This window comes from Poecilia reticulata, linkage group LG19 (genome assembly GCF_000633615.1).
Source record: "Poecilia reticulata strain Guanapo linkage group LG19, Guppy_female_1.0+MT, whole genome shotgun sequence".
Taxonomy (NCBI): Eukaryota; Metazoa; Chordata; class Actinopteri; order Cyprinodontiformes; family Poeciliidae; genus Poecilia; species Poecilia reticulata.
Window position 1 is genome coordinate 16,325,842 of NC_024349.1, and position 11,228 is coordinate 16,337,069.

General features: G+C 43.7%; 1 protein-coding gene across 1 annotated transcript; it reads left to right on the plus strand.

The window, feature by feature from the left end:
* The first annotated feature begins 110 nt into the window (after positions 1-110).
* LOC103481675 (leucine zipper tumor suppressor 2) lies at positions 111-9,168 on the plus strand. Its single transcript, XM_008437314.2, has 6 exons — positions 111-309; positions 5,475-6,017; positions 6,629-7,225; positions 7,319-7,441; positions 7,812-7,958; positions 8,346-9,168. The coding sequence occupies exons 2-6, from the start codon at positions 5,502-5,504 to the stop codon at positions 9,051-9,053; spliced, it is 2,091 nt and encodes a 696-aa protein (XP_008435536.1). The 5' UTR covers positions 111-309; positions 5,475-5,501; the 3' UTR covers positions 9,054-9,168.
* Positions 9,169-11,228: the final 2,060 nt, after the last annotated feature.

Below are 11,228 nucleotides of genomic sequence, written 5' to 3' on the forward strand. Positions count from 1 at the left end.
AGGGAGAGGCTGGGCTGTGTTGTGAGGAAGAGGAGGAGGGAACGTATGAAAGCTGAGGAAGGGGAGGGGACTGAGCTCTTATTCACATTGGTGGCATTTGTCTTGAGAATGAGCTGTTTCTTTTATTTTTTGGAGGGGGATTTGGAGGTTGTTGGGTTTTTTTTGTTTTTTTTTTTGAGGGAGGGTGGCTTTTAGAAACAGAACATAGCGAGGGAGCGAGCTTACATCTTAGAAACGTTGTGGTATAGGCTGAGGTTATCAGGAGGAGCTGGTCTGACACCAAAGCAGCCATGCAAGGAACAAACTGGGGTAAGAAACTGAGGGTTGGACTGTTGGAGAAATGGATCGCTGCCTTTATTTACTTTTGTAGCAAGAGAGACAGGATGTTTGTACGGCTGGTTCATTTTTATACTTGTGCAGTTGGTTCGTGGGAATCATGCAGGTTTATTGCACAAAAAATGGCTTTTTAAAGTTGTGGCAGGGAAAGAAAGCTATGTAAGCGACTCCGATCTTGTGTCGGTATAAAATACAAGCTACTTTTTACAAATGAGCTTTTTAAAATTCAGTTTCAGCTCCTTAGAAACAAAAGCATCTATTTTATGTCACATTCATATGGAAACCTTTTTGATACTAAAACTAAGAACATTTTTTTTTCAGTTAACAAACTTACTCARCTTGCTGAAAAACCAAACTTTCAAGAGACATAACTATTTAAAAATATTTCTACTTCTGTTTTCTTTTTCTTTATTCGCCGTTTTTAAAATYGACATCATCTTTCAATGGTTTAGTTATTTCCTGTGCAGCTGCTCCAAAATATTTAATCCATGTGAGGAAAAAATCCTGGATTTTGGGGGGACAAAAAAAAAAAACAACAACCACAGAAGCCAGTTATCCCAACACTGCATGCACCTGCATTACCATTAACCATGACCATTGATCCAATCAGCATTGGAGGGAAGAAGTGCAAAGAAAATACCATCKGAGTAGTCAGAGACTTCAGCTTGCATGCAAAGCTACTTTACTGGCAATTCGTGCAGTACTTAAGGTGATACAAGAGAAATGTATTCATGTTAAGTGTGGTGAATATTCCTGGAAAAATCAATGACGTTGAAAATACAAAGAAGATAAGAAGATAGTTCTATTGGATACAGAAATGTAAAGAGACGCATTAACTGTTGCAGCTTTCCACATAATTTTTCTGCAAGAAATGTCAGTAAAYATGGTTTTGACATCCTGCCAGCAGCTAATTAGCATCAACATCAGCATCGTTAGCAGCCTTACTTGGGAATATTTACATGTTTCATTGTGGCTGCAGTTTTTGTCAGGTCCGTCTGCGAGGTGTCTGGCTGCAGAAAGCTGGGTTGTCGTCGGAACCAAAATAGCATTGTCACACTTTTGCCCTCTGTTCCACTTTCTGAAGAGAGGCAGAAGAATAAAGAGGTGGGAGAGGGTGGGGGTACAGAGTGAGATTCAGAAGTTTTAAGTGGTCAGAGAGTGGAGGAGGGGATCTCCAGACATACAGACGTTCCTTGCAGAAAACTTAAGATGCTCTCTCTTCCAGAAAATGTCCCTCTTGAGGCTCTCGAAAGGTGAAGCCCCTGTTGAGGGCTGACATTTTCAATTGGGGCACGTTCAATGTTTTACCTGGTGCGAGGCGTATTTTTAGCTTCTGTGGCTATGTGTTTATGGTGTGGCGCAAATAAAGAGGGATTTAGCTTAAGCTCCTTCGGTTTGGGTCAAAGCAGGTTTGTGTGATGCTGGAGTTGAGGTATGCACTGTACTCATAAAAACCGCTCCTGTAATCCAGTTTTTATATTTCTAACACTTGTAATGACACAGTCTCAGGCACAGCCAGACAGGAAGTGACTCTACTTGCCAGTAAATATACATTTATAAAGGCCTACTGTGTGTGGATTGGTGTTTCCTAGCTGAGAGACTGTAGTAAGACACTGCAGTTATTTTAKAGCAGACCTTTTCACATTTTTATGTGTGAATGTATGAATCTGCAAACTGAAATCCCAGCAAAAACTTCTCAACGTTGTGCTTTGAGGCATCATTTAAACATGAGGAATAAGATGAGTTAGATGTAGCTTCTAGTTTTTTTTTTTTTTTTCCCTAATTGCAAATTATTTAATCCAGTTCAAATCTCCTGTTAGATAAAAATGAGAGACGCACAGACTGGTCATTGACGTCAAGTTAAACTAAGCATAAGTGAAGAAGCACTAATATCAACAGACTTTACAGTTCAGTCATTTTTAGTTGGAAGCCTGAAAAAGTGACTCTGTAACCAGAATTCCTTTCAGCTGTTAATATTCCTGTTGCTGGTGACACTGCTGGTCAGCTGGCTAAAAGAAGGCTACTTACATTTAACATCTTACAAATTACTTTCACATCATCCAGTGGATCTGGACCTTCTCCCTGTCCATTTCAAAAGGGAACAGTGTTGTTAAAATGTATTTGTCTAGTGGATTTCGTGTGACATCCTGTGAAGTGTTTCTAGTTGACCAGGGAAGCRGGCTTAGCAGGACACTAATAATGGTTAATGTTCCACTGGATGTCAACAGGATGGTCTTTCCTTCCTGTTCATCGTGTTCTTGTTCCTTGTTCTGCTCAGTTAAATCAATCTTACAACAAATTCAGTAGAGGCTCTTTGCATTTCTTTTAGTTGTGATAAAGCATAAGATAACATCTCGGGTTAATTGTTTGCTCTCCTCAGCTGGAGCAGCACACATTCCTCCGGTCGGAGGAGTGACTGAAAGGCATTAAAACCCTTAAAGGCTTTCCCCAGACAAAAACAGTCTGCTCCGTCAGAATCAGCTGACARCGTAGACTTTATGTGGGCAGCTGAAATGTCGCCTACATGCTGTACCGTGTTTGTTGTTGTTACTGTCAGGGTCTATTTGCAGTAATTGCTTCAATAGGTTTTTGACTGTTTAAAACAGTGGGTGTAAATTGCCTATTTAATTTTACAACCATATTTTTTGTCATATTGTAAAACTTGGAGCTCTGCTTGAGGTTTAGTGTTTTGCTCTCTACTCTGTGTAATAGAGAGCAAACATCCATCTTTTAGTCATTAGCTGTAAATATCCATTTATTTTCCATTAGGCCTCGTATGGGCGACTGCAAGAGCCATAAAATGATTCAAGTTTTTAAGATGCTAAGGAGGGTCCTGGCCTCTCTGTCAGCCCTCTGACCCACCTCCCCCCTCCCTTTTCTTTCCCCTCTTTAATGTTTGAGGCCCTCGTTTCTATGACAACAAAAGGGAAACCAGGACTGCATGATCATGGTAGAGGCTTTAAAAACAGTCGAGACCCTTATGCTTTGCTTATAAGGGGCCCTGCATAGTTTCCTCAGGGATTAGAGCTCATTCATTTCTCTCTGAACAGCAATGGACTCTTCTTGATCAGAAGGAATGATCCAATAAAAACAACTGCAAGATGATGTATTTGTTAAACTCCTTGAGTKTCTGATCTTGGTCACTAAGRTCTGTATCAGGTATGGGCGTAAAGGACAGTAAGCGTTCATCCAAATGTATTATTGGGGACTTTGTGGCACTAGTGTCCAAACAGGAACTGTGCACGAAGAAAAGTGAGGAATATGTACAGTAACGGTTCCAAACTGAGCGCTTTGTGGAGCATCTTCTCTGCTGCTGGCCTACARCTGATCTTCACAAGTTTAATCTCTGTAGCACATTTGTTTGAAACTCTTTAACAGCTCCACATGTCCCAGCTAATAATACTTCCATTTATTAAGAATACTTGGTCTTTACCATTGTATCAAAACGGAAAAAAACAAGCCAAGAATGCACTCGCATGATGTAGTCCTGTTTTTTTCCATGCATCATAACACACTGTAGAACCCCGTTTGTCCCAGTCACTTCAGAGTCGAAGTAGGGATCAGCCAGGCTTAAAGGGCGCCGATTAACGTTTCCTAATCAGTCAAATYATACAAGTGGCCTTATAGGCGTGTTGCAAAGTTGGCACATTGGAAAGGTACTTGGTCTGGCCTCTGTTTTGCTGCTCTGCTCCAGAAATGCGTCCGCCCAGCATTCCAGCTGTCAGCTTTTCTTCTACCTCGTTTACCGTCTTTGCTAGTTTGTGATATTACTTCAGATCTTAATACATGAAGAGTTTCTCAGGATAAAAGGGTTACAGAGGAAGTAAAGTGACAAAAAAATGGCATTCCGTCATCTGAAACATTAGAACAAGACACACCCGCATGTCGGATATCCTCATATTCTGACTCACCRTGTTTATGTTTTTAAACACAGCATGGCTTCATTAACAAGTATCCCGTTGGCCATTGTTCACCAAACAAAAATTCAGCAGTCACCCACAAAAAAAAAAACAAAAAAAATCTGTTGTCAGTCTTATGATGTCAGTATTTACCTTCTRCCCTGTGAAGGTGACGGAATAAACAGGTGAGTTTGACTTTTCCCCCATATTATTCCCACATGTAGACGGATTTGCTCAGGAATTTTTGGCCATCAAAGTATCCCAGCAGGTTTAACCTGTCTCCTCTCTCCTTGTGCTGCACCGTTGGAGGATTATCCACAGCTGTAAATTTTCAGTTGCTACCACGACTGATTAGATGTTTGGAGACTGTAGCGTTTTGCTGCTCTGAAGAAAATTGCCAGCATGTCGGTCAAAGTTTTACGTCTCGGATCAGGCCTTCCCCGCGTTGACYCAGAAGCCTTGTGGCTGCAGCCAAAGTTTGCGCTGCTTGGCTGAATTTACTGAATGGCCCCGTCCTGGTTCTCTGTGTGTGTGGAATTTTTTAAGGCTGTAGTTTACCGCATMATGTTTGCAGTGAACTAAAAACGGTGTTGACGACTGAGAAACAGAAAGTGTACGAATTGTATTTCCTAGATAAAAGCAGGACATTTGGAAAATATCAAAACATTTTCTAAATGAAGGCAGTGTGTTGGTTTAGGCAATGCTCTGCTGGGACACCTTGGGTCCTACTGTCCTTGTGAATTGTTTTGGTAGGTAGCGCCTACCTAAGCATTCTTGCTGACCATTGACTTATCATGCAAACATTGCTCCTTGATGACYTCTTTCAACWAGATCTTCAAATCCACACCCCGAGGACCTGTGTCCTGCAACACACCTGAGTCAAATAATGAGGTCATTAGCATTAGCATACCCCTGAACTAGATAATGCACCCTTACAGAAGCACAAAAATGGTTCTGGAATGGTGGTGGCTTTCCAAATTCCCCACATCTCAATCCAACCATGAGGGATACGCTGGACCAACGGATTCAATCRATGGACACACCTAACAACGTACATGACTTAAAGGATTGACTGCTAACTTTTTGRTACYGGAATCCACAGCATATCTTCAGGGGTCAGTTAGTTACTTCAGAATCTGACTTCAGTAAAAGTAGGACAATGTTATGCTGAACCTACAAGAGTCTATAGGTCTTATGTTTTTTTTTTGCCTCTATCTCCAACTTTCTTTCCTCTCTTAGTGCAAGTGACCCCTCGGAGCTGCCACCATGGCCCTGGTTCAGGCTCTCCCCATATCTGCTGAGCCCCACACCCCCAGCCACAGTGGAGGAGCTCGCCGACGACACCAGTCTGGCCCTTCACCCCCCATCCACCTGCCGCCACCCATTCTGGACCCAATGGGCTCAGGCAGTAGCCTCGTCACCACACGTCCCAATCCCTACCAGGACCACCGCTCTGCTGTAGAGCTGGTGGGCAGAGGTCGGCGGCCAACGCCGGGGGCTTCCTGCTTAGGCTCCGAGTCACCCAGAGACCCACTGCTGCAAAACGTCCCACCGCCGAAGAAACAGAACTCCACAACATCTGGCAGAGGACTGGAGAAGGAGTGTCGGAATGGGAACTATACTTATATAAACGAGGACTATGTGGGGGACTGGAACGACAACCTCGTTAGACCTCCGAGCYTGGAAAGCGAGCTGGAAGAGACTAAAGAGGGTCTCGGGTTGAATGGGAACGTGGGCGGACCTCCTCCGAGACTCATCCCAGTGTCAGGAAAACTGGAAAAGGTGAGAGTTTACCGGTAGAAACACAGCAGTCAGGAAATAACGGATAATAATGAGAAATATATATTATTTTAGTTGGCTATTATTTATTATYATTCTTTATTTTTGACTACGTTGTTCTTGAAATAATAATCAATGGTAGATTTTTWAAAAATATTTTTTGCAGCATTAGGACTTGGATTAGAACTGCACAACCTATCGAATTTCAATTGTGATTGCAGTATCAGTGTGTAATGTCACTGTGGSAACTGACCTCTGCAATATTTGGTAGGATAAGCCATTTGAAGTGACATGCATTCATGTTCTTCATAGCTAAAATGTATTTGGCCAGAAGAAAATACCTTKGAACGGATTCTACTTTGCTTTATTTCACAAATAAATTCCTGCCAATGTTAGTTTATTTGGTCTCTGATATGTTCAGTTACAGCCTTTWTTGATCCCTGAAACAGGGGCTGTGTTGTTTAAACTTTGCTGGGTGTATTGTTTCAAAAGTACACATACCTGGACTGCCATGTCTAATATCGTTTGCTCTGTTACTTAAATTTAAATTAATTAAATTGTCACTCTTTTCTTCTCCCCTTTCCTACATTTTTTGCTGTTTCGTATTCTACCAGAACATGGAGAAAACAGTGCTGCGGCCCACTGCCTTCAAACCTGTCATTCCCAAGAGCCGCTCCGCCATGCAGTATCTCTCCCCTCGCCACGGTGCCAGTGCCCCTGAAGGCCAAAACAACCTGAACCTGCTCAGCCCCGCCCACAGGGAGGTGTCCCCGTCCTGCTCTGAGAAACGCAGCTCCTACAGCGGCGGTCGCAACGCCAGCAGCGGCAGCAGCCAGTCTTGCTCGTTGTCCGACTCKGGCCGCAACTCCCTCTCCAGCCTGCCGCCTTACAACGGTGCCACCTACAGTCTTGCGTCGGCCGAGGTCCCTACAGGTCACCTGGAGCCCATAAGGAGCGTCCCATCGGTCGGCACGCAYGGACACACCAACTCAGACAGCGGCCGCTCGTCCTCCAGTAAGAGCACGGGCTCTGGCTCCATAAGCKGCCGGGGTCAGCCTCTGTCCGACAGCGGGTCCGGCGGACGCTCCCCCGGCCCCGTGGAGGGCTACGAGGGCGTGGTGAGGGACCTGGAGGACAAACTGAGGGAGAGGGAGCTGGAGCTGCAGCAACTCAAAGACAACCTGGACGATAACGAAGCTGCTATTTGCCAGGTTTGTTCGAATCAAAACTCTTTTTCTAGACTTGCTAGAAGTCATCCCTTGTCCCGATAACAGATTCCAGCGTAATCCTTTGTCACGCTTTAGGTTTACGAGGAGAAGCAGAAGCGCTTCGAGTTGGAGCTGGAGGAGCTGAGACAGAGCTGTGCCACCAGGATGCAGGTGGCGTCTCAGAAGGCCCAGCGTGCTCAACAGGTGCTGCAGCTGCAGGTTAGAACAAACACCTGTGCTTCAGAGTAAACCAACAAACCTCGCASAKAATCGAAACCCTCAATTTATCATCACCAAACTTCAAATCATYCCAAATTTTAGAGTCCCTCTGTCTTTAAAAACAGACAGTATTAAAAGTACAGGAAGGATTGAATGTGGACTGTATGTCCGGAGTGCAGAGTAGCTACTTTGAGAAACCAAAACCGATAAATTCAAATGTTTTGACTAATAAACATTGATGTTGGCTATAACAATTTAAACTTTAGCATTCTAATAGGATGACAAAGGTGAGACTTAAGAGTGGGAACTCTTTAATATTGTCTTTTTCTTTCCAAAATACAAACTCAAAAGTGTGTTTTATGCTATTTAGGTTTATCAGCTCCAGCAGGAGAAGAAGAAGCTGCAGGAGGACTTTGCTCAACTCTTAAAGGAGAGGGAGCAGCTGGAGGAGCGCTGCACATCCTATGAGCACGAGAAGATTCAGCTGGGGCCTCGGCTGGAGGAGACCAAGTGGGAGGTGAGCAGATGAGGCTTGGGCATTTTTGMGTTAAAACACGTTGGTATGCAACCACATGGTGAGCTCAATAAACACAATGAAGAAATGGAGATGTAGAGTGCATTTCCGGGCACACGTCACTCTTTTATAGGGTGCATCCTTCAGATTTATTGCCATCCCTGGTGAAGGTGCGTCGAAAACCTGAAAATAAATTTGCTATTGCAGCCGCAGCATCATCCATATGTAACAAACGTTGGAATTTTGGTCCCCAATTGAAGTCTACCGGGCTATCGGGTGTGATAACACCCTAAATTGTTAATTTTCATCTGACCATTTAATGAAAATATCTCTGAGATACTGAGGTTTTCTTCAAACAAGATTGCACATTGCTCTATTTTCGTCTCTCAGGTGTGTCAGAAGTCGGGGGAGATCTCCCTGCTGAAGCAGCAGCTGAAGGAGGTGCAAAGCGAGTTGGCTCAGCGCGTGGGCGAGATCGTCTCTCTGCGAGGTCAGCTCAGAGAGACTCGCGGCGAACTCACCAACACTCAGGTGCTGCTCCAGGAGGCCCATGGCACGACGCGCACGCGGACCATGGAGCTGGAGGTGTGCGAGAACGAGCTCCAACGTCGAAAGAGCGAGGCGGAGCTGCTCAGAGAAAAGGTGGGGCGCTTGGAAGGAGAGCTGGCTCACCTCAAGGACACCCTGGCCAATCAGGGCCCAGGAAACAGACAATGTCAGGTGTTCCAGGAAGCCGAGGAGCACCTGCTCGCCTACGAAAGCGATGAGGCGAAGGCCCAGCGGCAGAGCAGCGCCGAGGCGCTGCAGGGCATGAGGGCGCAGATGGAAGGTTTGAAATCAGAGTTGGCCTTCGAACGCAAGAAGGTCGAACAGCAAGCAGGCGGCTTTGAGGAGGAGAGGCAGATATGGCAGGAGGAGAAGGACAAAGTGATCCGCTACCAAAAACAGCTGCAGGAGAACTACGTGCAGATGTATCGCAGGAACAGAGAGCTGGAGCAGCTCCTGCAGGAGCTCAGCCTGGAACTGGAGAGCAGAGAGGAGGACGAGGGCAGCGGCAACGAGATCAACTTTGATGAGATTGCTGCAACAGAAATCTGATCCTCATGGATGTCTTTTTTTTTTTTTTCCTTTTTTTTTTTCTTTTATTTGCACTACATTTAACACCCCACCTCCCTTCCCCTGAAGCAATATCTTGTGTTCTTTATGTGACTAACAACAAGACAAGTGTCTCCACACTTCAACTGTGACTACTGTTGCACTTGAGAGTTGTCGACCTTTAAATGTCATTAACCACATCGGCTCTCTGCTCCTACTACATTAGAGGCTGCCATTGCACTGATGAGACGGCCGAGTCCTGGTGATATTTCGCACCTTTAGGAGTTTGTGAGTAACTTCGGTCAACGTTCACCACCATCCTCCTCCTCCTGTCCTGGTTCTGACCGCAATATCCCTTCTGGGTTTATCGTTGCACTCCCACTCTGTCCACAGTTTCACTGATACAGTTTGACGTGTCAACCACAGATTCATTGTGTCATGGTAAGATGTAGGTGTTAACGTCTTTGAGAAACCGGATGGTGGYAGATTTCAGATCATTTTTGTTTTTACTTAAACTACATCATGGACAGCCATAAATCCCCTGAAAGAGTCTGTACTATTCCTGTTGCAACAAATTAGCATTGAGGTTCTGAACTATATTATGAAACAAAACCTACAGTAAGTAACATTGACACCTTCCATTAAAGACGCACTGGCTTCCCTTTTCCACMTTTCCAACTTAAAACTAATCTCACCCATAGATTACCCAGTTACCTCTGGGTAATGGTCAAAAGTTCTTTTGGCTTTTTCGCAGCATAAATTACACTGGTCTAAATKACACCACTTGCTTTACGGTATACRAGCCTGGCAGCAGGTTTCAATGCATGTTCCTGTTTGATYTCCCTTTTTAWYSSTKKKGSCYYSRRRWWWKSMRSYKSCMAMTKKRRKTTWAWYYKKTYMRGSYTKKTTTKRWYYTTWAARSCAATATGCAAGCTAAGCTAAACTGCTTCCTGATGAGAAAATATGAGTGGATGTCAGTTAAGATAAAGAGTCGGGCAGAAATTACAGTGGTCATCGCACACCATCAGATACAGTGCTTTGCAGAAGTGTTCACTCTTCCATATTTTGCCATGTCATCACCACAAACGTCACTGGACTTTATTGGGATTTTGTGTGAATGACGAATTGAACAGCATCAACGAAGGCGATATCTGAAGGCAATTCGTTGCGCTGCATTATTTTTAGGGGTATCAGAGTAAAGCTGTCCKTAAATAATTGTGTAAAACATGTTTAAAAGCATGCGTCATACGCCTTCCACTTGTGTGCAACATTGTGCTMGTCTGTCACCAAAAMACCCTAATAAARTAGATTAAAATTTGTGGTTGAAACGTGACAAAATGTGGAAAAAAGTTGTAGAGGTGTGAAGTCTTAGGCAAAGCACGGGATAAAATGTAAGCAGARTTCAGCAAACCTTCTGCTTGGTGACACGAAGGGCTCATTGTTCTCTAGCAAGAGTAAAGAGAAGCATGCTACAGCACCAAGCCTCGGCTTTTAATCAGGAAAAAGTTGTYGTTTCCTCTTTTTTGCTGTGACGTATTAGATTTGTTTATTACGTCCCTGAAACTGAGAGTTCTTGCACCGAYGAATGTATTTGGCTACTCGCCTCCACTAATCTTTAACATTTTAGTTCCTATAAACCAGAAGCCCAAATGTTTTCGTTTCATCWGATCTTCTGCAAATAGGGTTTATATATCGTCTTTTTGCTCTCACAGGCGTCTGCCTGTCCCCATAAATAAAAAACATAACCACTGTGAATAGACCAAAGCRATGTCCAACATGTCTATTTTCCTCCAAMAGATACAAAGCTTGGTWTAACCGTTTGTGTGAATTTTTGTTCGTTTCCTCACTATAAATTTTATAACCTTCGATATTTGTATGAAGACATTAAATGTATATTTTCATGCTGTACATTTCTTGAACAAAACCAATGTGGTTTTAATTAAAATATGATTTAAAWTCAAGTTTCCAGTATGTTCATGTTTTTTTTTATTATTATTATTCAGATTCCGCATGTTTTAAAGTTTTGACAGGGTCAGTATTTTGTTGAAACCATCTCTGGGCTGGTTGTGTAGGGTCTACTTTGGTCGACAGTTGAAGTTTTTCTGTAACACTTGATTTTGTTGAAATGGCTCATGTCTGCCCTCTGCAGGTTGAAAAATCCATAGACTGTCATAAAAG